Source organism: Podarcis melisellensis (genome assembly GCF_964234715.1).
Source record: "Podarcis melisellensis genome assembly, chromosome: Z".
Classification (NCBI taxonomy): domain Eukaryota; kingdom Metazoa; phylum Chordata; class Lepidosauria; order Squamata; family Lacertidae; genus Podarcis; species Podarcis melisellensis.
In genome coordinates this window covers 49,407,580-49,435,545 of record NC_138547.1, presented here as the reverse complement: position 1 = coordinate 49,435,545, position 27,966 = coordinate 49,407,580, and the positions used below count along the sequence as shown (strand labels likewise).

The following is a 27,966-nucleotide window of genomic DNA, read 5'->3' as shown; positions in this document are numbered from 1 at the left end:
TACCTTTGGAGAAACAGCCTTTATTTAAAAGTATGTTGGTTGTGCATACAGTCAACATTACAATCATTTTTCATTGAGGTGAAATACAGGAAGATAGTTCTGAAAGGCAGTTTTGCTCAACTGATGGAGAAGGGAAAGGAAAATTAAGACAGAATCCACCTGGAGCTGGGAGGGGACAATCCTGATGTGAATCAATTCCCATTTTCTTCTCCCCTTGGGTTTGTGTAAGAGAAGTTCCAGGTGGACTATACAATTAATTTTATAGGAGGTGAAAAGCCTGGTAGCTGCTTCATCATTCTATATGTCACTTGCTCTCTTTTCAGGCTGAAATGGCATTATTTTTTGTGCAGAGCTCCTGTAAGAGGCAAGTAAGGCAACTACAGAGAAAGCAGTTTAGCATAACATTATCCATACTCCTTCAAGAGCATCATGCCTCTGTTGTAGGGTGGTGGCACACCCTGGATATCCAATAATCACCTTAATTTCTGCTTTCATTACTATATAAAACTTAAATTACTTGGTTTTTTTTAAAAAAATATTACTAATATAATTTCCCATCTTAAAATGCCTTATACATTTACAGTACTTAAAACTATTTGAGTTCTGAAGTTTAAAAGCGGGGAGGGAGGAATATGTTTGGGGGTCAAACACACAGCAAATCCCACTAGGAAAGGAGCTAGAATCAGTAGATTCATAGTGCAATTTTCTTAAAAAAGGAAAGAGAAAGAGAGAACACACAACGGCACCCCCTTTTTGTTTCTCAAATGTAAATGAACAAGACGAGGTTATTATACTGTACATGCAATAAGTTATAGCAAGCAAATGACAACAAAGTTGGAGAACTCTACAATTTTAAGCTGGTGACCAGAGCCAAAGGCAGAGGAAAATGGACACTGTGGATGCACATTTCAAAGTCCCGTAACTGTGGTGCTGGAGCAACTGCTGTCATGCCTTGTATTTCTGTTTCCCAGTCTCACTTATGACACAAATGTGCTGAAAGAGAGAGGGTAAAAGCACTGTGTGGATTAGGAGTTTAACAGCTAGGAGATGAACAAACACTCTGCAGAGCCTGTTACCACTGAGTGTGACCAAGAAATAGGACCCAGGGGAGAAGCTCATCCCGTTCTTCATAAATACCCTGGGGGCGTGAGGAACTGCCCCAGTAGATGCCCCAAGCAGAGCACCCTCTTTTTTGGAAGGAGAAAAGGAAGTGAGTGGAGGCATTGCTGCAGTCCTGGCATAGCTCCTTCCCTGCCCCAGCACGTCTGCGCCTCTCTCTCCTCTCCAACACTGCATTTCTAGGGGGTCCTTCAAATAAGGGCATATCCTTCCCACTATAAAGCCCTGTCACCATACACTTTCCTTTCTATGTTAGATTTGCCTTAGAATTCTTGGGATGCATTCAACGTAGGGCTATGTAGCCTGCAGGTACAGAGCAGTATACAAATTTAATAAATAATAAGAGTAACAGTAAGTTCAATCAGCACAAAGATTTATTCTTCTGCAACACAACTTCCCCTCCTCCCTTCCCCCATGAGTCCCCTAAATCAGTTCTAGGGGTTTTCCCAACCCTCTGGAGAAGATCTGGGGAGGAGTGGGGGAGAAGCCCCATTTTGCTAGGGTAATCCTTTTGCTGACAGGAAGAGTTCACAGAATAACCACCATCTTATCAGCCACTAATGACTCTCAGGGTAAGTAGCTCTATTCCCTGCAATGACAAATTATTTGGTGAATTTATTTCCAAATAACTAATCCTTCAGTTTTTAAAAGAATCCAACATTTCCAACTCTTGAAACTTGTATTCAGGAGCAACTGAGCGCTTCACAAGTCCTTGATTCTGAATTACTCTCTTCCAAATCAACTGCAACATTTCACATTCTTTTAGAATTGTATCCGTGACTAATTAATGTGTATAAATTTACCCCTCAAGCACTGACTATCCTTCTGTAAAATAATAAAAAAAGGTAATGGAAAAGACCCCTGACAGCTCATGATAAAAAGAAATAGTGGAGAGTGAAGCAGTTAGTCTGAGAGACAGCAGCTGCAAACTCTGGACAAGCTGACACAGGAGGGGTGAAAAGGACAGTACATTTTTTTTGTAATCTTCTGTTCTTATTTCTAGTTTAGGGGAAAAAATCACTGTGGTGTTGGTGGGGAAACACAACATTGTGAGAGAGGTTCATAAAATTAAGCTTGGAGTACAGAAAATCTCCCCATAGCTCATAATACTTGAATTTCGGATCCCCTAATAAAACTGACAATAAATTCAGGACCGAAAAAGAAGTAAAAGACTTCTTTACAAAACACACAATTAACTTTCCAAATACACAGCAACAGGATATGGGGGTGGCAAGTAGCTCAAACAGCTTTAGAAGGGGGTTAGGCAAAGTCCATGGCAGTTCACCATCATAACCAGGTTCAGAGGCAGCGCATCTCTGAGTTACAGCTGCCTGGGGTGGTGAGAGGGGTGGTGCCACAGCAGAAAAGGCCTAGTGCCTGGTGGGCTTTGCAGAAGGAAGCCTAGAGACAGATCACTGTGTGAAACAGGGTGATGGAGAAATGGACCTTTCACTGACGAAGCTGCAGGGCTCCTTCTACCTCATTATCATCAGGAACGGAACCTGAAGGGGTAGCTATTCAGTCTAATTACAGCAAGCCACAAAATTATGATATTCTGTAACACTAGCATCAGCTTGGCTGCATGGATATTTAAAACAACAGAAGCTATGTCAGCTGTCTCACCTGCCTACCTCAGTAGATTCTAAAATGGCCATTTATTTATTATTATTATTCATTTATTATATATATATATATATATTATTTATTATATTATATATATATATATATATATATATATATATATATATATATATACACACACACACATACACACACACACACACACACACACACATACACACACACACATTCCACTTTCATAAAGTATACCAAGGAAGCTTACAACATACAAACTATAATAAAATATAAATATATATAAGAAAATAATTAAAAACATAAATAGAAATTCAGTAAATACTAGTTAGCCTTTCTTGCAAAAACTGCTTTGAGACAGGCTCTCTGCCCATCTCTCCTGCGAAATGTCACACTTGACCAATAAGGCTTAAGGATATAGAATTGAGGTTGGAGGAGAACCTAAACTGCTGTCAGGTTAATGGGGTTGTTTGGCAGCCCAACGGATCTGGGTGGGAAATAAAGGAAACAGCCCTTCTGCGTGGGGAGTGTGCGTAAGCCCCCTCCACCCCATTATGTGCCTGTAAAGTTTATGGCCAGCAGAGCCTGGGGTTCCCCAAGAGCAGAATATGCGTCTGCCGAAAACCTCATTCTGGCATTTCTCTACCCACCGGTAAAAGAAGCAAAGGAAATGTTGCACCAAGGGGAAGGGGGGCTGTGGCTCAGTGGCAGAGCATCTGTTTTGCATGCAGAAGGCCCCAGGCTCAATTCCCAGTATCCCCAGTTATGAATGGAAAAGACCTTCTGCCTTGAACCCAGGGAAGTTCTGTCAGTCAGCACTGAAAATACTGGACCAGTGGTTTGACTCTGCATAAGCCAGTTTCCTACATTCCTACTTGACAGTAAAGATCAGGCAGAAGGGGAGCGGGGGGGGGGGATACTCTTCCTCAATTTATACAGAAGACAATCTTTGTTCATTACTTACATTTAGATCTCTGAAGTATTCATTGTAATCTAGAGCATATCCCACCACAAACTTATCTGGTACTTCAAACCCAACAACTGAAAAAGAGCCAGAATTCATCAGTATGTTAAATTTGGGCAGTGTTTAGATAATCATATTACATTATTTGGATTATTCATAACCAGTTTCTTATTTGATAATGCTGCCTATTGGCATTGTTTAAAAAATGTAACAAGGATAAAACAGGGAGACATAAAACTGACGGTACATTTTGATACAGGGAAAAGCTACACCATGTCCAAAGGAGTGAGACAGTAGGGACTAGGTGGTAAAAGGTAAAGGGTAAAGGGACCCCTGACCTAATGGTCCAGTCGTGGCCGACTCTGGGGTTGCGGCGCTCATCTCGCTTTATTGGCCGGGGGAGCCGGCGTACAGCTTCCAGGTCATGTGGCCAGCATGACTGAGCCGCTTCTGGCGAACCAGAGCAGCGCACGGAAACGCTGTTTACCTTCCTGCCGGAGCAGTTCCTATTTATCTACTTGCACTTTGACATGCTTTTGAACTGCTAGGTTGGCAGGAGAAGGGACCGAGCAACGGGAGCTCACCCGGTCATGGGGTTTCGAACTGCCGACCTTCCGATTGGCAAGTCCTAGGCTCTGGGGTTTAACCCACAGCGCCACCCACGTCACGATAGGGACTAGGTGACAAGGCCCCAAATGAGTGGAAAAACACATACCACTGAAAGGAGTTAAATTATTGCAAAAGCTGCAATTTAAGCTGCAATCCTAGACACATTTAATAGGGAGAAAGCTCCACTGAACACAGTTTGGAGTAAATATGCCCAGGATTGCACCGTTACCCATTTCACAAGTCCTTCAGGTATCTCTACTTAAACACACTGCAAACCAAGTACAGTACATATCCACAGAGGCCAGGTCACTCTCCTTAATTCTGCTCCAGCTCCTATAATTCTTTTCTGTCCTCATTTATCCCTCCCTCCCCATTTTGTAACATTACAGTTGTTCTTTAGGCCAGTGACTCCCTGCAGTCAAATTTCATCTACTTTCAATCTGAATATAGAGATTTTTACATTGCTTTAAAAATGTATATATTTTAAGGTGCACTGAACACTTCACTTACAGTCAGGACGGTATCCTACACTTCGAGGTGTTCTTTTGACCAACAAGCTGTTAAAAAGACCCCAAAGCAAAAAAAGTAAATTGTGGGTAGAAATTAACTCATGAAATGCACTCCATGCTCCCTGCATGCCAAGCCATTAAGTTCTGTACTCCCCCACTGCTATATCACAGTGGAAACACTGAATCTGGATTACAGTGGCAGTTAGAGGGTTCTTTCTATTGCCAAGTTTTAAGTGAGCATAAAGGCTGCTCTCTCCTTCATGGATCACTGCCTTGCCATGGCGAAGGGGCTTGAATAACTTAGAGAAGCTATGAGCTATGCCGTGCAGGGCCACCCAAGATGGACAGGTCATAGTGGAGAGTTTTGACCAAACATGATCCACCTGGAGCAGGAACCGGCAAGCCACTCCAGTATCCCTGCCAAGAAAACTCCATGGACAAAGACAACAGGCATATAAAAATTATGATGCTGGAAGATGAGCCCCTCAGGTCAGAAGGTGTCCAACATGCTACTGAGGAAGAGCGGAGGACAAGTACAAGTAGATTCAGAGCTGAGGAAGCGGGTGGGCTAAAGCCGAAAGGTCGCTCAGTTGTGGATATGCCTGGAAGCGAAAGGAAAGTCCAATGCTGTAAAGAAAAATATTGCATAGTGTCAGGGTTTCTGGGAGAGAGGAGGAGATGACAGAGGAGACGGAGAGCGAGTGGGAGGAGGGGCAGAAGGATGAGGAAGAAGATGACGGAATTCTGAGGGAATCCACGAGTCTGAGCAGCGAGTCAGAGGATTCTCAAAAGGGGGTTACCTTAATCAAGCAAAGGGGAGGAGAAGGGAGAAGCGGAGAGGAGCCCAGTGGAAGACAGACGGAGCAAGAGGCGTCTCAGCCGGAACGGAGTAAAGGGGGTGGAGTCGTCAGCCTCTCGGAGGGAGCAGGATTAGGAGAGAACAGAGAAAGGGGGTTGGAGCAAGGTGTTCAGCCGGAAAGGGTGGAGAGCAGAACAAGGGGTGGTGCAGCGGTCTAACGTGACAGACGTACGGCCACGATGCTGAACTGTACGAGAAGCAGAAATCTTCAATAAACTTTTCCTGTAAATAAACTGCAACGGAGTGAGGTCTCTTGTGAGCTGGGACCCGTCCTGGGTGGCCGTGACAGTAAGTCCCCTCTCAGAAAGCAAAAAATTTTTTTTGCGAAGCTCACGAACGGGAGCAGCCATGAGCGCTGAGGAGCAGCTGGTTGCACTGCGGGATCAGGTTACCGCTCTCACATCGGCAGTCATTGCTTCGCAGAAGAAGAATGACGACTTGGAGAAGACGTGCCAGGATTTGCAGGCAAGGTGGGAACACGCGGACAGGGCGGGGGCCCCAGGTTCCAGAGCGGAGGGCATTGCGCTTGGACGGAGGGGGGGTGCCCTGGTTCCGCATTTTAATGGCAACTTGCAAGACTATCCCAATTTCAGAGCGGACGTCGTATATGCACTGCATTTACTCCGTCACGATTTTAAAGATGAGGAGGAGAAAGTGGGGTTCATTGTTTCGCACCTGCATGGGGAGGCCAGGGCTTGGCTACGCAATCTGTGGCGCGAAGATGGACCGGCCCGTCGCAATTCAACTGCGTTCATCAAAGCGATGGATTCTTGTTTTCAATCCTCTGTGGATGTGGACATTGCGCGCCGTCAAATGCACGGGCTGAGGCAGGGGAAAGCGACTGTGCGCCAATACCACTCTAAATTTTTTGCATTGCTCACCGCCTTAGATTGGCCAAAGGACAGTAAGCCGGTCAGAGATCTTTTTTGGGAGGGATTGAGCCCCCCCATCAAGGATGAGATCGCTAGGGGGGACAGACCCCAGACCCTAGAAGACGTGGTGCAACGGGCTTTAGCTATTGGAATTCGACATGAGGGACGTCCGTGGCACGAGGAGGACGGGCCCCAAGCGCGTGCGCAAGCGAGGACTCTCCCTTTTGTGCACAGGGATTTCAGCCGTGCGCACCCCTCGCCAATGGGGAAGGACAGCGAGGAGCCAATGGAGATTGGTGGTGCTAGGGCTCAGAAGCCATCCCAGAGCCCTGTCCCTGGTGCAGCCAAAGCGAAGCCTCCTAGAGGAACCAGGAAGTGTTACATCTGTGACAGTGCGCACCATATGGCGAAAGAGTGCCCCCAGAGGCTCCAGAAGCACACTGCAGCACTGGCAACTGTAACAGCAGAGGTGCAACCAGGGGAGCAGCTTCAGGGAAACGACAGTGCCTGGCTGGAAGCAGAGCTACTGGGGCTCAGCCAGGCGGATCTGTAGACAAGCCCCCAGCATCACTGCAGAGCGTGGACCCTTTGCCTCCCAGACCGGCAGTTCTGCTCACAGCAACACTCCAGTTGCCTGATGGGAGACTCCTCGAGGTTCCAATAACGATCGATTCGGGAAGCAACGCCGACTTCGTGGGACTGCAGTTCGTTAAGCAGCACAACATGGCGCTCCTGCCTGCAACGACGCCTCTAAACGTGGTCACGGTAGACGGCAGGAGGTTGCTGGGGGGGCAAGTGGTGCAGCAAACCCCTCCCATGATGATGCAGATTGGCAACCATCGAGAACTTATTAGTTTCAATGTCACCCACTTATCGGACACACCCATCGTGTTAGGCATGAGTTGGCTGGAGAGGCACAGTCCCGCGGTTGCGTGGTACCAGCGGCAGATCACCTTTTGTTCATCGTATTGTGCTCAGCATTGCTTTCAGACCGATCAGGGAGGAGAAGCCGAGCAGCAGTTGCATCTGGGTATGGTGCAAACAGTGCCTCACAAGTACCAGGACTTCTTGGAGGTTTTCTGTGAGAAGGAAGCTGACAAGTTGCCGCCTCACAGACCTTACGACTGCGCGATTGATTTAGTGCCAGGGGCGCAACTGCCTGCTGCCAAGCTGTACTCCATGTCGGAAGACGAGATGCAAGAGCTTCGGGAGTTCATAGACCATAACCTCAAGCGAGGTTTCATCCAGGAATCTAAAGCAGCGGGTGGCAGCCCTGTGTTCTTTGTGAAGAAGAAAAACACGCCCCAAAAAAGGCTTATAGTGGATTACAGGTTCATAAACAGCTTGACTAAGCCCAAAGCTTTCCCCATGCCCAAGATTGACGACCTTTTAGCGACCGTCAGGAGGGGCAAGATTTTCACCAAGCTGGACCTACGTGGAGCTTACAATCTCATCCGCATCCGGAAAGGAGATGAGTGGAAGACCGCCATGTTCACCCCTCTGGGCACATACGAATACAGAGTCATGCCTTTCGGTCTCCAAAATGGCAGCCACGTTTTTCAAGCATTTATGCACCACGTGCTAGCAGGTCTCCTCTACAAGAAGTGTGTCTGCTTTCTCGACGATATCCTGATTTTCTCGGAATCGCCGGAGGATCACGATAAGGACGTGAGGGAGGTCCTGCAGAGGCTGAAGGACCACAGGCTGTACGCCAAGTTGGAAAAATGCCAGTTTGATGTCAGAGAGGTTGATTTCCTTGGCTACAAGTTGTCCGACGAGGGACTGGCCATGGACAGGGCTAAGGTTCAAGCGCTGTTGGACTGGAAAAGCCCTCGAAATCGGAAAGAGGTCCAGAGGTTCATCGGCTTTGCCAATTTTTACCGCAAGTTTATTAAAGGTTTTGCGAACGCGACGGCGGCTATCACTGACACCCTCAGTTCCAAGAAGAAGAAGTTCGTCTGGACCGAACAAGCGGAGCGGTCCTTCCGGACGCTTAAAGGTCTTTTCGCCTCCGAAGAGCAGCTGCTCCACGTGAATCCCGGCAGACCCATGCGGGTAGAGACCGATGCGTCAGACAGAGCGGTTGGGGCCGTTCTTTTGCAAGAGGATTCACAAGGCAACTGGAGACCGGGTGCGTTCTACTCCCGGAAGCTCAGCAAGACGGAGCGCAATTATACCATATGGGACAGGGAGTTGTTGGCCATTCATGCAGCTTTCAAAGCGTGGCGACACTTCTTAATAGGAGCCAAGCACACGGTGCAAGTCCGCACGGATCACAAGAACTTAAGAGTATTGGCGGACGGCTAAGTTACAGACCCAGCGACACATGCGCTGGGCGGAGTTCTTTGCGGATTTCGACTTCAAAATAGAATACATCCCAGGAGACTCCAATGTTATTGCAGACGCGCTGTCCCGAAAGCCGCAATACTTGGAGGAAGCAGCTCCAATCGCAGCAAAGCACATTTTCGCACCGCAGGCGTGGACGTGCGCTACCATCGCAGTCGACCTGGACGCGGTGCGACGCGCGTTGCAAAGGGATCAGTTTGCACAGTCCAAGATGGAGGAGCTACGCGGAGGGTCGCGAGACAACGATGAGTTCCAATTGCAAGATGGACTTTTGACTCGTAAGGGTGCCCTTTACGTGCCCACCGACGATCTTCGAGCCAAGGTTCTGCAACAATTGCATGACGCCCCTAGTGCAGGCCATTTCGGCAAAGAGAAGACGATGGAGTTGGTGGCTAGAGACTTTTGGTGGCCCCAGATGAGAGGAGAGGTGGCGGACTACGTCGCCAGGTGTGATATCTGCCAGAGGTCCAAACCAGTGCACCAGAAGCAGGCGGGATTGCTAGAACCGCTGGAGACACCGCAGCAACCGTGGGAGAGGGTAGCGTTGGACTTTGTTACGGACCTGCCCAGCTCCAGAGGTAAGACGGCGGTGTTAGTGGTGGTGGACTTGTTCACCAAGATGGCGCATTTCATCCCTTGTGCCAAGGTGGCGACGGCAGAACAGACCGCAAAGCTCTTCATCGATCACGTCTTCAGAGTGCATGGACTTCCGCAGTCCGTCTTGTCCGACAGGGGGCGCCAGTTTGTTTCCACTTTCTGGCGAAAGCTTCTGGGCATCTTGCACGTCAAAATCAACCTGACATCGGCGAGACATCCACAAACCAACGGTCAAGCGGAGAGGGTCAACGCGATCATGCAGCAGTACCTGCGGTGCTACGCCAACCAGCGACCTGCGGCGTGGGTGGACTATCTGCCGATGGCTGAATTCGCCTACAACAACACGAAACACGCATCCACCGGGGTGACGCCTTTCTTCGCGAACAATGGCCGTCATCCCAGAACCTTCCCGAGATTTGCGGCACCAGGAGGGGGGGGGCCTCAAGATGCCGACCAGTTTGCAGCGGAGTTGCAAGAGGTGCACGAGGAGCTGCGGAGACATTTGGAGCTGGCAAAACAGGCGTATAAGGTGCAGGCCGATAAGCACAGGAGGGCGGGAGAGGACATCCAGATTGGGGACTGGGTGTGGTTAGCAGCCCACGCGATGCCGGCCAGGTCATTGGCCAAGAAGAAGTTAGGACACAGGCAGCTAGGGCCATATCAAGTTGAGGCTAAGATCAATCCGGTGGCTTTTCGTCTAGCCCTTCCGGAGGGTTCCAGGGTGCACCCGGTCTTTCATAGGTCGGTGCTCACTCCCTACAAAACCCCACACAGGTTTCAAGAGTCAGGAGCACTCCCAGAGCCACGTAGGAGGGCGCCTGAGGGGGGGGAATCGCCAAGACCAGAACCTCTTAACGAGGTCACAGAGATACTGGACTCGAGATGGGGGGAGGAGGGAGTTGAATATTTTCTAGCCAGGGAAGGCACTCCGGCCTCTGCCAATAGCTGGGTGCCGGGTTACGCGTTGGACGAACCCCTGTTGAAGGAGGAGTTCCATGCACTTTTTCCGCACAAGCCCATGCCCGAGGAGTATTTTGATGATTGGCTTTTCACGCCCACTTTGTCAGACAGCACGTTCGAGGGTTTCTCCTCACCCGAGGGCCATACGCCCGAAACAAGCCCGACCAGGGATCCGAGACTGGGGGGGGAGGAGACAGGCCCTTGTTGGTGGGTGGATCAGCCAAGGGAGGCATGGAGTCAGAGATGGATGGTAGGTCCTTGGCAGGCAGCGCCAGGAGAAGCAGTGATGGAGGAAGAGACTGTGAGGTCTGTGGGTGGGGAACCCGAGTTCGAACACACATATACGGAGATGACAGAGGAGAACGTTGAAGTGGACAACTTGTATCCTGAACCGACCCCGGAAGAACCACGTTTTCCTCAACCTGCACCCGGCGAGCGGGAGGGGGGAAGGGGGGGCTTCGAGGGGGGGATGGATGTCAGGGTTTCTGGGAGAGAGGAGGAGATGACAGAGGAGACGGAGAGCGAGTGGGAGGAGGGGCAGAAGGATGAGGAAGAAGATGACGGAATTCTGAGGGAATCCACGAGTCTGAGCAGCGAGTCAGAGGATTCTCAAAAGGGGGTTACCTTAATCAAGCAAAGGGGAGGAGAAGGGAGAAGCGGAGAGGAGCCCAGTGGAAGACAGACGGAGCAAGAGGCGTCTCAGCCGGAACGGAGTAAAGGGGGTGGAGTCGTCAGCCTCTCGGAGGGAGCAGGATTAGGAGAGAACAGAGAAAGGGGGTTGGAGCAAGGTGTTCAGCCGGAAAGGGTGGAGAGCAGAACAAGGGGTGGTGCAGCGGTCTAACGTGACAGACGTACGGCCACGATGCTGAACTGTACGAGAAGCAGAAATCTTCAATAAACTTTTCCTGTAAATAAACTGCAACGGAGTGAGGTCTCTTGTGAGCTGGGACCCGTCCTGGGTGGCCGTGACACATAGGAACCTGGAATGTAAGAACCATGAACCTGGGTAAATTGGATGTGGTCAAAAATGAGATGGCAAGAATAAATATTGACATCCCGGGCTTCTTGTCCCACATAGAGATTTCTCAGGAGACAGATGAGGTGATCAGGCACTCCCATTTCTTTAAGAACTTGCCATAGTTTGCTGTGGTCAACACAGTCAAAGGCTTTTGCATAGTCAATGAAGCAGAAATAGATGTCTTTCTGGAACTCTCTAACTTTCTCCATAATCCAGTGCATGTTTGCAATTTGGTCTCTGGTTCCTCTGCCGCTTTGAAATCCAGCTTGCACTTCTGGGAGTTCTCAGCCCACATACTGCTTAAGCCTGCCTTGTAGAATTTTAAGCATAACATTGCTAGGGTGTGAAATGAGTGCGATTGTGCGGTTGTTGGAAAAGACCCTGATGCTGGGAAAGATTGAAGACACAAGGAGAAGGGGACGACGGAGGACGAGATGGTTGGACAGTGTTCTCGAAGCTACCAGCATGAGTTTGACCAAACTGCGGGAGGCAGTGGAAGACAGGAGTGCCTGGCGTGCTCTGGTCCATGGGGTCACGAAGAGTCGGACACGACTAAACAACAACAACAAAGGCTGCTCTTTGACCAATTGTGTTTGAGGAGGAGCAGGCACTGAAAAGTATTCTCTTCCTCCTTCAGTGGTGGCAGAAGGGGAAATTCAGCACATCACCGTTCTGTGCCAGAAGCATCTCCCCCCTGCCTAGGCCCCTGCACTGCCATGGAACTTGTGCAGCAGAAAAGTGACTTTACCTATGCTCAAAATATACTGTGGACAGTGGGAGACTTTCCTCAAAATATACAGAATAAATAAAGAAGTTTGTTTAGGAAGGCAGAGTTACTCTGATAATTAAAGTTAAAAATTAGTATTTAAGCTAGCTACTGGATGAGATGCAAGAGTCATTGTACTAAGAACGCAGAAGGTCTACTAAGAGTAAGTATAATATGTGGGTGTTTAAGAGAGAAGTGATCCAAGATGACACTCATTTTTAGACCAAAAACTAAACTGTTAAAACCTTTTAATAAAGCAATTTCCCTTAGACTAGTTCTCTTTGTTAACAGCATTCAGTCTTGGGCAGCTGAAGCATAGAGGTGGATTGAGAGCCCACTGCTTTTAACTATGGGCACCTTCATCACAAAGGTAATGATCAATATCCAGCACAAGCAATGGAGAAAAATTAACACCCCCAACCTTGCACTTATTAACTCCTAAACGTAACTGACCTCAAAAGGATACAAAAAGATGTCTAACTGTACCACCTTTTTTCATCATTCTGCAAAAGTTCATGAGAAAGCAAATTGTAGCAAATGCAGGAATTAAACATACCTGGCTACTTTCACCATCTTTGGGTTGTACTGCTTAAGCAGAGACAGAAGAGTCTTCATTGTCTTACCAGTGTCAATTATATCCTGACATTTAAAACAAAAAGAGCCTTGTGAAGTGAAGCTGCAGCCAAGCACCTCTTACAGGTTCATAATTAACTAAATCATACATACGAGGAGGAAAAAAATTCAGGGTCATTTGGTGCTCATTTGTGTCTGTCAGTAATTATAAAGGGGGGGGGGGATGAAGGGAACATATCTGCAAATGGATATGGTCCCAGAATTTGAAGTGCACACCAAAACTTGATCAGCTCTTTACATGGTCTCCACAAGAACAAGAGCATTTTTGTGTAAAATATTAACAAGCTCCAGCTGAATTAAGTCACAATGCAATTAAGCAGAATCAGTTCAACAATGCATTCTTGGCTATCCATCTTAGTAGTAAAAAAAACTGCATGCGAATTAAGTGTCCCCCTGATGGCAGCTGCTCGCACAAGAGAAGTTGCTTTTTCTTTTGAGAGAGCTTCAATCCATACTTTAGCTTAGGGATAGTTATTGTACTGGAGTAAAATGGTGCTACATTATTTGTACTGGTTTCACAGCATTACCTCAAATCATACCTATTAAAAAAGGAAAATGTAAACTGTTGTACTTACTTCTACAATCAAGACATTCTAGGAGAAAGAGAAAAATAGAAACTCATTAGTAATTGCTCATGAGTTTAATTAAGTCAACACTTGGTTTCCAATTTATATTTATCCAAACCTTTTCAGGATGCCTGTTTTTCATTTCCCTGATTAACCAGCACAGAAATATAGGTGGATACTTCAACTATGAAGCAAACCAGCAGAAAATGGCTACAAAATTATGCCCTGTGGTTAAATGACTCAGGTTTCTACTGCTCATTAGCACAAACTCAAAATCGAAAGTTTATCATAGTTCGGAAATAAAGTACCAATTTCAATGCAACAAGTTTCAGAACCAACTGAGGGGGCGGGGAAGCATTAGTACCAGAGGAAATACAACATGTGCCACATCCTATTCTTTCTAATGCACTGATATTGCTTAGCTAGTTTAGGCACCTTCTCAAGGGCAAGCTGACAACAACAAAAATATTGAACATTCATCATCAGAACAGCTTTGTAAAAATTAGGACAGCCCTGGATCAGTAGCAGAAGGTTCCAATTTCAATGCCTGGCTATCCAGGAGGGGCTGGAAATGTTCCATCTGAAACCCTGCTGAGAAATTGCCAGTCAGGGAAGACCATCCTGAGCTTGATGGGTCAATGGCCTGACTATGTATAAGGCAGTTTATAACTAGTGCCACATTAGAATTCAGAACAGGGAGTACTCATTCATATTTTCATGAGTTGTCTTCATATTTAAAGTAGAGAGTGATTTAGAACTGAATAATGTACCTAAATGTGAATGTGCTATCTATCCATGAAGAAGCTGAGTAGGGGGTGAACCCCCCAACCCCCACATAAAAAAGCCTAGAGGTTGCAGAGTGCAAGTAAGGGAGCACCCAAGGGCCCTAGAGGCATCATTGGTATGGTCACTTGCAGACAGAACCTCAAGACGTCCTGTGCAATCCTGCATCTCTATACCTACTGGGAGGCACAATCGGAAGCCTTCTGTGAAAGCTTAGAGAATAACTGATAGCAGGGGAGGGGATAAGGTTTTCAAAAATTTTGTATGATCCTTATAGCATTACTTGCTACTGTCATTAATATTTACTGTTAGAAGTGAAACGTTTCACACCTTACATGACAAATGAAAGTTGAATGTCTTGACAAGCAGCTCTGTTTGTACGGCAGAACCAGGAGAGGGGAGATGTAACAGAATATTGCAACAGCCTTTGGGGGACATTTCTTGCTCTATACAGCAGTAGGCACAAAATAGAGGATGAGATGAATGCTGCTATTAGACAGAAGCAGCACTACAAAGAAGACAAGATGCACTTCAGAAGATGTTCGAGTGCAGGAGTGGGGGAACCTGTGGCCCTCCAGAGACTGTTGGAATCCAACCCACATCAGCCACTGCCAGCACGGCCAACCGTCAAGGATGATCACAAGGAGTTGTAATCCAGCAGCATCTGGAGGGGCACAAGCTCCCCACCCCAGAATTATATTTTAAGAATATACTGTATTCTTCTCAATACTGTAAAGATAAGGGGAAGGGCTCAGTGGTAGGGCAGCTGCATTGCATGCAAAAGGCCCAAAGTTCAACACCCTCCAAGCCCCTCCAGGGTCAGGTTGGTAGGTGATCAGGTGAAACTCTTTGCTGCCAGATATCCATTGCTAACTGGAGCAAACAATGCTGGGTTAGGGGGACAAAAATACATACCACATTGGAGATACAGTGGTACCTTGGCTTACATACGCTTCAGGTTACATACGCTTCAGGTTACAGATTCCGTTAACCCAGAAATAGTACCTTGGGTTAAGAACTTTGCTTCAGGATGAGAACAGAAATCGTGCTCTGGAGGTGCGGCAGCAGCTGGAGGCCCCATTAGCTAAAGTGGTGCTTCAGGTTAAGAACAGTTTCAGGTTAAGAACGGACCTCCAGAACAAATTAAGTACTTAACCTGAGGTACCACTGTATTGCAGGCTCGGTTCCATGCCACCACAATAAAGCTTGTATTGCAATAAAGCAAGTCACACTTTTTGTTGTTGTTGTTTCCATTTGGATATAAAAGCTATGTTTACACTATGCTGTAGTCTAGGCAAGGGGCCCCTGCAACCAAGGGCAGGAGGAGAAAAACCCAGCCCCAGCCCTGGCCAGCTCCACTGCTGTGGCCAGAAGAGGGGGGTGGCTTTCTTCCACTGGAAGTGAGTGGGCTGCCTGCAGCTGCACCCTGGTCCTCGTAAAGAGCAGTATCTGCGAAGTGCAACAAAGTGAGGCGCGATGAAAGGAAAAATGCCTGCAGTCTGACCTGCAGCTTCCTGTGTTCATTTGAAGATGTATCAGACTGCAAGAGCTAATCCTAGAAACAAAAGTGTCAGGGGAAATAAAAAAAACTTGAAACCTGAACCAACAAAATGCCACAAATAAACATAATATGCCTACATCTGTGCCAGGCATATTCTTTTCACAGGTTGCACTTCACTGATTCAGATTTCAAGTCTTATACTTTGGTTTTAAAAATTGTTTCCTTGACTTGATTACTGTAGCATTATGTTTCTTTGGTCACAGTTGTATCCTTTTATACTTCTTTTATACTCCTTTTTTACTTCTAAAGTAACAAGACTCCCGAAGAGTATTTGCAGTTTATTTTATTCAAATTTAGATTGCCTTCCACAAACAGACTTTGCAGCATGGAACACTGGAACAAAAATGAGGGAAATTGCTCCTAAGGTGTTGCATGCAGTTGATATTGCCATGTTCTATTATAATGTTTCTTAGTAGCAAGTGCTACCATTTACAAAAGACAACATAAGCCACATCCGTCAGTGGCTACTTGATCAAAACAATAGTCTTGCCTAGTCCTCATTCCAGCAGTGACTCTCAGGTGCCTCTGGGGACTTACAAATTGGCCATGAGGATAATAACCTTCCCCAGATTTTGTCCCCAGCATCTGGTATAGAGAGCTCTGCTGCTTCTGTATAATGAAGTTCTACTTCACTATAACAGCTAATAGGAATTGATGTGTTTTTTCTCTATGATTTTTTTAAGCCCCTAAGGAAGGGGCGACAAAAACATACACAGCAATTGTGCTGTTGCAAAATACAGCCAGCGAGAGAAGAGGACCTTGCAACCTGGTGCATGTGCACTCTCACCTTTATTTGCATCTCACAGAATGGATTCAATTGTGCTCTGTCTTTAAGTGTAACTAATAGGTGATGGAAAATTAGTAGCATACAAAAGTGCTTCACAGAAATTTCCGTATCTATCTATCTATCTATCTATCTATCTATCTATCTATCTATCATCTATCTCTATCTATATATCGCCATTTATTACATACCTTGCCAGTCAAGGTTGAGAGGTCATCCCCACCAATTACCTTTATATCACCAGTGGACTGGTCATTCTGATTTTAGAGAGAAAAGAAAAAGAAAGGGTTTGGAGGAGAATAATAATAAAGTGAATCTTCACTAAACACAAAAACAAACAAATCAACCAACCAACCAACCACCAACCAAAAGCCCTACTCGAAAAATGAAGCTTTTAAAAAGTTTGTAAATCCTGGCTGGCAACATTCACCATACAACAGAGGAAGAGGAAAATTTTCCCAATCCTGCACAGAATAAGGCTCCCTCTTTCTTCTTCTTCTTCTTCTTCTTCTTCTTCTTCTTCTTCTTCTTCTTCTTCTTCTTCTTCTTCTTCTTCTTCTTCTTCTTCTCCTCCTCCTCCTCCTCCTCCTCCCATCAGGTTTTTTTCAGAAATGTGAACTCAAAGCGACTTACAAAGACAGGAGTGCTTCTCCTCCACCTTGACTAAGCCTCTTAAAAATGAACATAAAACATCACTCCCACCCACAGTGGAACACAAAGCTGTCTGTCTAGAAGAGACAGTCAAGGACTAAAAAGGACTAAAAAGGCGATTGACAGAATGGATAATGTACATCTACATTATTTTTAAATATGAGGACATACCAAAGTGTAAAGGTACAAAACATCTAGAAAAGAAGGCACTTAATGTTTCCATTTGTAGTTTTAAGAAGAAGGAAGCTATCATACTTGTATCTGTGCTTTTGACAGCAAACAAGAATTGCCTTTAAAAATTGATGTCTAAAAAGAAATATACTATCACTCATGTGATGTCAATACCCTACTTTGTAAACTTGCCTAATCCCAACCCTCAAAACTCTGTAAACAATTTAATTTCTAATTTCACAGACAACTCAAGCAAATTATAAATTTATGTTTCCAATTAGGTTGTTTCTACTTATCTCCCCTCCTTTTTGTGTACTTTAATCAGGTCCTTAGTTAAGGGGAATGGGATCACAGAAGTATAGTGCCCTGATCACAGAAATAATATACTCCATATGTGCTTTTCAAATTCTTAGTTTAAGTTTTTCTTATATGACTTTAAACTCCCAAGTATTTTCTGTTTCCTCAATGATAAATGTTACACTGAACAATCACCTACCTTCTTAAAGTAAAAGAAAAACCTTTAATAATCAAAAAATAAAACCAAGCACATAATTTCCAAAAGCAAGTTGTTATCCTCCTTGGACCTAAGCCTCAGCTAAATGTTAACATCAATGGTATTCCTCATAGAATGACAGAACTGTAGAGTTGGAAGGTGTGGGATGTAAAAATGTATTGCAGTCAAATACAACATTCCCACAATGCACATATGCAATGTATCACTCAGGAGAAAACTTGCTAGTTCCTCCTGAGCTGGGACAGACTTCCTTTGCCTGTGACTTAGTGTGGGTGTGGTCTGTTCTTGGACAGATGAGCACACGGCCTCCATGTTCCGCCTTTTTTGTTTTCCATTTTTTGTGTTCCTAAGAGTTAGGAGAAGTAACTGCTGAATCGCAGCCACTTGACACTATTTCCCTTATGGGATAGTTCACATTGTTATAGGCTGTTCTGTAAATTAAGTCTGCCTTCAGGGATCTTATTGTGAACTGCATGATTGTAAGTAAACTAGTTTTATGTTAACTTTAATCATATGGTTGTGTCTATTCTTTTAGGAGGGATATAAAAGGGAAACCAGGAATCCTAAATAGTGAGGCTCAGACAAGCAACTAGCTAACTGCTGTGTAATTTAAAAGGGAGATTGTTTAACAACTCTGCTAAGTTATGGAACTTGCTGATGCAAGTTAGGAAGGATATCATAAAATAATATATCCCCTCAAACATCCCCACAGAAGGGACCTCCAAGAGTCATGTAGCCCAACCCCCCACAATGGAGGAATCACAACTAAAGAATCCCTGTCAGATCCAACCTCTGCTTTAAAACCTCCAGCGCCATTTGAATAGGACATGGAAGATGCAACAGGCTTGTTTGCTCCTATTCCAGAAGGCAGAACCAGAACCAGCAGGTTTAGATTACAAGAAAGGGGATCCTGACACAACATTAGGAAGAACATTGTGACAGTAAGAGCCGTTCAACAGTAGAACAGGCAGCCTTGGAAGGTGGCAGACTCTCCTTCATTGGTGCTTTTAAACAGTGGTTGGATAGCCCTCTGCATGAGCGACTGCAGACACACTTACGCAATAGCTCTTCAGCCTGATGAAGTCAACGGTCATAGGGATAGACTTGTCACTGTTTCGATTCAGGGCTTTGATATAATCCAGCAAGTCAGCAAAGAACTTGTAGCCCCCTTTAAGTACACAGAGAGCCACGATGTGATGCCCTCCCATACTCTGCATGATTTCTCGTGCCAGTCTTTCTGTTCTGTGTAAAGAGAAACAAACTAATTTGCCACACCAAGCCCAGTGCCAGGTGTCTCTCTCTCTCTCTCTCTCTCTCTCTCTCTCTCTCTCTCTCTCTCTCTCTCTCTCTCTTTCTCTCTCTCTCTCTCACACACACACTTATTTGTACCATTTCTAAACCAGCCTTCCTCCAAGGAGATTCCAGGGCATATACAAATCTATATCATAAGAATAATAAATTACAACATAAAAATATAAAACTATTCCAAAAGACCAACAGTCAGAACATGAGTTAAAATCAAACTGCTACTCTAAGGCCTGCCCAAAAAGATGTGTCTTCACACCACATGGAAAACTCAGTAAGAAAGAAGTCAGCCATAGTTCTGGAGAGAGGAGAAAAAATATATGCAGATGGGGCCTTAAGACTATTAAGACTCTTCCCCACACAACTGCTCACTGAGTAGAAATCACCAGTGGGATTGCAAGAAGGGTGTCCCAATAAGATTTCAACACCCAGACTGACAAGTAACAGGAGAGGCCCTCCTTCAAGGACTTGAGACTGAAAATCATTCTCATTATATCATGTTATTATTCACCCCCACTGGCTTGGACAAACCATGGTAAGCATTCATGCAAAGACAAAGCTAACAGAGCATCTTTCCCTGATATTGTATTTATCTCCCATCTGACAAAATAGGGCTATTTACTGGTCAGTGACATTTCTGCTTTTTCTCACTTGTCAAGGTTAATCTAATAGCAGTACTGCCAAACTCCCTTGATTTTACAGGGCAGCATGTGCCAAAGTAAATCTCAGTCTCTGCCTAGTTACTGGACAACTTTCAAAAGATATGAAGCATACAGGTCTTCAGAAGGTAAATTAATTCACTTTTTAAAGCATATTGCAGCTTGGATTAGTAAGGCACCAACAATACACTCCGGAAATTCAGAAACAAGGAAACAGAAAGCTGTTCAAATTTTTAAAGTTCTGTGCTTTCAAGATTTATACACCAGTGTGTCAGTGAGGAAACTTGTTACCTAATATATACACATGCACACACTTAATTTACAGTATGTCCTTATATCCCTTTTCTCATTAACATATGAATTATGGGCATATTACCTGTCTTTTTATGGGCCAGGAACTGGTAACAATTTGCTAGAGGTGCAGGAAATTAGAGCAATGGTTCCCAAGCTTCACCACCCCCTTAGACCACCTCAAAATTGCTGATGGACCACATAAGGATTTTTGTTTACTGTAGCAGTGGTAATGTACTCCACTAGAAGCCATTTGATTTGCAATTGCATTTTTACTTCTTATATATTGTACTTTTTGTATTACAAATTAAAACCCAATATAAGAATTAAAAGACACAATAAAAATACTATTACGAATTAGTATCAATATTTAATGTGATGGATGTGCCATCTCCTGTCTTCAGCCACAATCTACATAAATGCTGTAGACAGGCGGAATGGAGCAGTCATCCGCAGACCACAATTTGGGTTCCACTGAACTAGAAAGTCCAACCCAGGAGGAGCTGTGTGCTCCTCAGAGCATTGTGTTGCTGGCATAGGAGATGTTCCCTTCCACAGCAACTGCCTTTACTGTGTACAGGGGCAATTTATCTACACTCCAGTAAACCAGACTCTGCTTCCAAGCAAGCTGCAAGAGCCACCATAAAGTAAAACCTCCTTAGAACAAACATGCAGAGGCTTGCATGCAAATAATCATTTTTGAATATTGCTGAGAGTAAAACAAACCTGTCCATAATAAGCCCATGAGGAATATATACTTTTTCCAAATCTTCTGCATAATGTTTTGGTATGCAAAACAAGTCTAGGTCATATCCTTGTTCATCATCTCCAATCTAAAAGGAAAACAGAAAAGGTGAGGTCAGGTACAATGTGTTACATATCCTCCCAGAGAACAAAAATATATAAAAAAGCCTCATAATCTGGGATTACTCAAAAATTCAAAGCTATAATCTATTGGCAGAGTGTATGTTTTGCCTGTGTGAGGCTCCAGGGGGCTTCAACTATGGTATTTCCAGTGAAAAAGATATCGGAGAATGGATTTTATTCTGTTAATTAGCTTTGAGATGCAGGAAAAATATTTTGATGCAAAGATAGTTTGTGCAGTTGGGGGTGGGTTATCATTTATAATGGAAAAATGGGAAAAGTTAAATAAAAATAATATTGAGAAAATATCATCTAAGGACTAGGCAAGGCAATGAGAACTTTCAGAGCTATAGAAGAGTCAGTGGGATCAACAGAGGACAATGGCGCACCATTTCTGACTTGAATCCTCAAAATACATGACAGCAAAGCTCCACAGCAGAGCATGCAAGTACAGTTTTCTCCTCCCCACCCTCCAGCAAAGAGGGCTCCTCCAGGAAGGCAAGCTGAATGATGTATATTTGCTACTACTCATGGGTTTATCTGCCACCACAGCCTTCACATCCTACTCAGAGACTCATTGACTCTGGGAGGAATGCACCAGTTGAAAACTGCAGACAACTACAATCTCCTCCCATCTTTGAACTGGGAATCGTGATTCTGCTACAGGCATACTTTAGCACCAAGAGAATGCTGGGCACTGCACAGAACGCACAGCAACCAGGGACCAGGGAGAGAAAGTGGGGAAGGATTGAGGGGAATTAAGTGGCAGGGGAGGAAGTAGTTTGGGAGAGGCTTTGGGGAAGAAGTAGACCCTGAGGAGGACAATACAGTATTTGTGATTAGGTATTATGCTGAGGTGGCAAGAATACACAGAGGAACTATACCAGAAAGAAATGGATGTCCCGTACACCCCAGGTAGTGTGGTTGCTGACCTTGTTTTCCCTGTAGTGATGTATGGAAGTGAGAGCTGGACCATAAAGAAGGCTGATCGCCGAAGAATTGATGCTTTTGAATTATGGTGCTGGAGGAGACTCTTGAGAGTCCCATGGACTGCAAGAAGATCAAACGTATCCATTCTTAAGGAAATCAGCCCTGAGTGCTCACTGGAAGGACAGATCGTGAAGCTGAGGCTCCAATACTTTGGCCACCTTATGAGAAGAGAAGACTCCCTGGAAAAGACCCTGATGTTGGGAAAGATGGAGGGCACAAGGAGAAGGGGACGACAGAGGACGAGATGGTTGGACAATGTTCTCGAAGCTACAAAGAGTCTGACCAAACTGCGGGAAGCAGTGGAAGACAGGAGTGCCTGGCGTGCTCTGGTCCATGGGGTCACAAAGAGTAGGACACAACTAAACGACTCAACAACATTATGCTGACCCTTTCAGTTCCCACATTTCTGAGGCTTTTTTGAAAACAGCAACAGCAGAAGTTTTTTTTTGGGGGGGGGAGTGGAATTTGATTTAAAAAACCTAAAAGTTTGAGAAAAACCCAGGATACTCCACTACAAGCAGCTCCTAAAATAATATAACCCCAAGATATCAAAAACAAAACACTGTTCGGAATGTTTAAAATATGTTAGAGAATACTGAAAACCTCAGTTTCAAACAGCAGTAAGTGACCAGACCTTATTAGTCCTAGAGATACATTTGGCGACTTTTAAAAGCATGGAGAGGTGCATGTTCCCCTTATCAAAGCTAAGATCAACATACTGATTATGTGTGTGTGGTTTTTTTAATTGCTTCTGCTACAAACCACACTTGGCTGTCCTGTATGCTACTGAGCAGCAATACAGCTAAAGAATCCCTCGTTGTGAATTATAGTCTCGTGAGAAACATTCTGCAGGTTGAAACAACTAATTTGATTGCAGCAGCAAGCCAGACGCACTTTTATGCAATGGCCTTGGGAGGAATACCATGCTCCTTTGCCTCTTCATAAACCAATTGGTTAACACCCACATGGCAGAAAGAAACTGAACCCGGCTTGTGATAAATAGATGCTGAAAATGTGTCTTAATGTTCCACGGAGACTGTAGCACTTGGAACAGAACAGCCTTCCCCAAACTGGTACCCTCTAGTCAAAAACACCTGAAGGGCCAGTGGCGTAGCGTGGGGGGTGCAGGGGGGGCTGGCCGCACCGGGCACAACATCTGGAGGTTAGGGTTAGGGGGCGCAAATCCATGGGTTAGGGGGCGCAAATTACTTGCCTTGCCCCTGGTGCTGACAACCCACGCTACGCCACTGTGAAGGGCTAGAATAAAATATGCTGCAGCAATCCATAAACAGCAAATGTTTAGATTTATCAGAAGGCTTGTGCAGAACCCTAGTGGCTCTGCATTTATTATTAGGTTCCTCAAATAACATTTTCTCATCTTTCCACTGAACTGAGCATTTCAGTTCATCTGCCAGAGATAGTGGTTCTATCAGTGGGCATTACTGGTGTCTGGAAGACCCCAGATTGGGTTCCACTACTTGCAGTGCCTACTATGAGAGAATTTATTTATTTATTAAAATTTCTATACTGCACTTCAGCAGAGGATCACAGGTGAAGGGCCAAATACATAACATAGTAAAGAACAAAAACAATTCAAAAGGCTGTAGATTGCTAAACTAGCCAAGGCCTTGGGAGGAGAGGAATGTTTTTGCCTGGCACCTAAAGATATATAATGAAGGTGCCAGGTGAGCCTCCCTTAAATGCCACAAACAAGGAGCCACCACAGAAAAGGCATTCTCATGTTGTGGCTTTCTGGACCTCTCATGAAGGAGGCACACAAAGAAGGGTCTGGTAGGCTCATATGGGGAGAGGTGGTCCTTGAGGTATTGTAGTTCTGAGTCAAAACGCAGCACTTTTAACTGAGCCTGGAAAATACCGTATTTTTCGCTCTATAACACGCACCTGACCATAACACGCACATAGTTTTTAGAGGAGGAAAACAAGAAAAAAAAAATTCTGAATGAAACAGTGGATGTATCATTTTGGTGCTTCGTGCTGTGGCCACAGACATGTGATTTGACGGTGAGTTTGGGGTAAGCCAATGCAAAAATCCTGAGAATCCATGTGGATCTGGGCTTTGTAACCACAGCAACCGAAAACAGCTTTTACAACTTTGTAAACAAAGCAACTGAAAACGGGGGGGGGGCAATAAGACCCTGAGGCAGAATGCAGGAAAGCAGCAGCCTCCTCTCTGCAGCGTGCAATCTGATTTTTGCCTGATTTTTGCTCCTGCACTCGGGCCAGTCGGCTCTAGGGACCACACATTCGCTCAATAACACGCACAGACATTTCCCCTTACTTTTTAGGAGAAAAAAATGTGAGTGTTATAGAAAGAAAAATACGGTAATTGGCAACTGGTGCAGTCGGGTCAGGATTGGTGTAATATGCTCAAACTGGCTTGCCCTGGTGAGCAACCTGGCCACTGAATTCTGCACCAAGTTTCCAAACTGTCTTCAGAGGAAGCCTCACATATAATGCATTACAGCAATCAAACCTAGAGGTTACCAGAGCATAGACAACAGAAGTAATGTTCTGAATCCAGGGAGGATTTCTTGGCTGAGTGGTTTCACCACTGCCTCCTTGAAGCGGGCAGGGACCACCTCCTCCTCTCGCAAGATGGTATTAACCACTTCCCTGGCCCAGCCAGCTGTCCCTCCCCTGCTAGTTTCTATCAGCCAGGAGGAGCAAGGGTCCAGAGCGAAAGTGAGTGCCCTGACCGATCCTAGCACCTTGTCCATGTCTTTGAGCCTTACTAACGGAAACTCATCCAACACAACAGGACTAGACTGTGCTCTGGACACCCCTCGAGATTCATCTGCTGTTAACAGTGGCGTCAAGATCCTGGCAGATGTAATCAGTTTTATCCAATGCTTTGCAACCAAATCACAGTGAGCTACTGTCTGTTCTCCCACCTCCTTTGCTCCCAACTGTAAAAGGTCCGGTACTACCCAGAAAAGCTCTGTACTGGACAGCACAACGAGGAGGCATACTTTGCTATCATTCACTGCCACTAAGTAAGCTTGATGATGATCGCTCGCCAGTGTTCAATTGCATTCCACTGGAGTTTTCATTCATTTGCGTTCAAGCCACATCCAAGCTTGTCTATGCCCTAAGCTCTGCAGTATATCAGGGAGCCAAGCTCCTTGCATAGAACTTGACCAGCGTTAAACAGCAACTGATCAATCCAGACTTTTGTACCCCTTCAATTCAAGAAGTAGGAGTCAGGCAGTGGTAGCGGTTCCTCTATGAACATCAGTTTAGAAAGCCTGGGTTCAAATGATAACATAAAAGATGCCATGTTGCTGACATTTCAAAGTATTTCACCAGAGGAAACTTTTGAGGTTCCCTGACTTGTGGTGATGCCTCTCTCTCTCCCTACTAAATCTGGCTTTTGACACCCCACCTTAATTCTACCCCTCAAGTTATAATTATAATATAATATAATATAGGTATAAGTATTGTATACAGTTGTATACTGTATACTTATGTATTGCAGAAAGAAAGAATAACTATCCTGAGATGAGGAAAACTGAAATTCAAAATCCACTTTCATAGTAAGTAAGGCATTGGGTTAATTTAATGAAAAATGTTCAAACTTATGGTGTAAACTCTTATCCAACTAAACATGCTGACATGTTCAGTTACAGAAATCAGTTGAAGTCCTTTTTATTTGCATCAAACCCAAATATGGCTAGCTCAAGCTCAAGCTAAGTCAAGGACACACAAGAAACATATTTCAGAACTAGACTCCTTGAACAGGAAATTACTCATCTTCACATGTGCTTGGTGAGCACAGTCCTATGCACATTTACTAGGAAGTAAGCACCACTGAGTTTAATAGGTTACACAGCACAATCCTAACCATGTAAATGCAGAAGTAAGTCCTACTGAATTCAGTGGGGCTTACTCCCAGGCAAGTGGGTTTAGGATTGCAGCCCAAATGTGTCTAAGGCTGCAACATTAAACCACTTACCTAGAAATAAGCTGATTGACCTCAGTAGGCCTAATTTTTTTTTAAGAACACAAAAAATAGTTGCATACTTTTGTAGATATTAACTCTGGCAATATCCATATACAAACAGATAAATTATTGTAATGGTTTGATGCAAAAGGCATAACTTGAGATGAAGGCATTCTGAATATGCCCATAAACCTGATTCTTTATTTATACCTCAAAAAATCAACCCTAGTATATTAGAAATACAGATTATGGTCAGGGTCATGAGTGCTTGTACAAGTTAAGCCTTCTATCCCTTATCAGTAACACTACTGAAAAACGTCGTTTCCCCCTTTAAAAACCTCTTTTTCCTTGAGACACGAAATGAATATCCCCCCTCCACTTAAACTCTTCAACCCTCCCCAGATTAACCTCCAGTTTAAAGCCATTCACCTTCTCCTTCCTTCCTCTTTGAACCCTATTAGCTGGGGGTACATATTAATTCCCCCAACTCTCTGAATGTAACAAAATCTTTTTTCCTTCTGTTCCAGGTTATCATTCTCCTCTCCAGAGTTTCCTGAGGAGGCGCTAACCCTGCCCTCCCCCAGCACCCCTTCGAAAAGTAGGGATGTGGGGAGGACGGCTGACCCTGATCCAAATCAGCCTCCTTCGCCTGCCCTGCCTGCAACAAAACATGCCTCTCCCCTTTTGGGCTCTGCAGCCACAGCTGAAACCCTCCAAGGCTTCACTCCCAAAGGCAGCACACTCTTCCTATGTCAACCAACTGTCCCTTAACAAAACCTGGAATTACGGTATATAGCCAGATTCTTAGAAATGCTGGTGGTGTGCCTCTTTATCTGTTTGGGTGTTTTAAACTTCTTGTACATTATAATGCATTGCAATCATCCCCTTCCCTGATTTTAGAGTTTTATCACATTTTGTAAACCGATCTGAGGCTTTTAAATGTGTTTTTCTCTTTTGGGGGGCCATCAATTGGTGTATGAATTTTATGAAATAATATATGCACACCATCACAATCATTTTGGGGGTGGCGTGTGGAGGGGATAACTGCGGGGGAGGTGGAGGTCCACAAGGGCCTCTCCCCCCTACCTCCTTTTAAGCGGACCCCACATCTCCAGACACCCTCAGGGCCCCCACCGCAGGCTCCAGGCCCCCTGCCCTTGGCCTTCCAGCACCTTCCCACATTATGGGTCCCCCACCCCAGCTACCCATTTGGCGGGGGGGGGGAGAAAGCCCCGATGCCCCCGTGCCTTGCAGGGCGGGGGTTTGAGGGTCGCCCCCCGCCTCATGTGGGGTTATGTCCGCAGCCCCCCCCAGCCCCTCCCTCTCGGCCCCTCACCACGATGCAGGCGGCGCTGGCGCGGGGGTGACCGCTGTGGCCGGCCATGGCGGCGTGGGAGGGAGCGGCCGGCCGGCCGGCGAGGCTCTCCTCGGTCGCGGGGCTCCGGCAGCCAGGAAGGGCTGCTGGGCGGCTGCCGGCGCGGCGTGTGGAGAGACGTCCCGGAGAGAAGAGAGGGAAGAAGGAGCGGCGCGCTGGCAGCAACCGCCTCAGCCCAGCCCAGCGCTGCTCGTGAGGAGGACGCCTCCCGCGACGCCCGCCGCGCGCAACATGGCCGCCGCCGCCGCCACCAAGGGAGGGGGTGCGGGGGCGTCGTCGCCGCCGCCTCAAGGCCTCACGAGAAACAAGCCCTGGGGGATGTCACCCCCATAGGTCTCCACATAAGGTGAGGGGAAACAACGCCCCCCTTCCCCGCCACACATAAATAGATATAAAAGAACAACAGCGCCCATAGATGAAGCACACACGTGTGTGTGTGTGTGTGTGTGTATTCATAGAGGAGGGCAAGGGAAACTCAACACCCCCGTATAAAAACGAGGGCGGTCCCCACCCCAAATAAATAATACTAAACGAACAATCAAATAAATCGAAAGTAAGTACTCGCAAAGGAGGGTACTGACACACACACTTGCACTTAACGGTGCTGAGATTATCTGTCTATCTATCTCTATCTGTATCTGTATAT

General features: G+C 45.6%; 1 protein-coding gene across 2 annotated transcripts; it reads right to left on the bottom strand.

The window, feature by feature from the left end:
* On the bottom strand, positions 1 to 27,545 carry HPRT1 (hypoxanthine phosphoribosyltransferase 1). Of its 2 annotated transcripts, XM_081897029.1 has the most exons (9): positions 27,282 to 27,428; positions 20,857 to 20,963; positions 18,934 to 19,117; positions 16,731 to 16,796; positions 13,421 to 13,438; positions 12,769 to 12,851; positions 4,796 to 4,842; positions 3,677 to 3,753; positions 1 to 993 (listed from the first exon to the last, which is right to left on the bottom strand). In XM_081897029.1, the coding sequence occupies exons 1-9, from the start codon at positions 27,327 to 27,329 to the stop codon at positions 946 to 948; spliced, it is 678 nt and encodes a 225-aa protein (XP_081753155.1). In that variant the 5' UTR covers positions 27,330 to 27,428; the 3' UTR covers positions 1 to 945. The 2 variants fall into 2 exon arrangements, with proteins under 2 accessions (XP_081753155.1, XP_081753156.1); XM_081897030.1 differs by lacking the exons at positions 1 to 993; positions 3,677 to 3,753; positions 4,796 to 4,842; positions 12,769 to 12,851; positions 13,421 to 13,438 and adding an exon at positions 13,475 to 14,640 and having other exon boundaries at positions 27,282 to 27,545.
* Between the last annotated feature and the right edge of the window lie 421 nt (positions 27,546 to 27,966).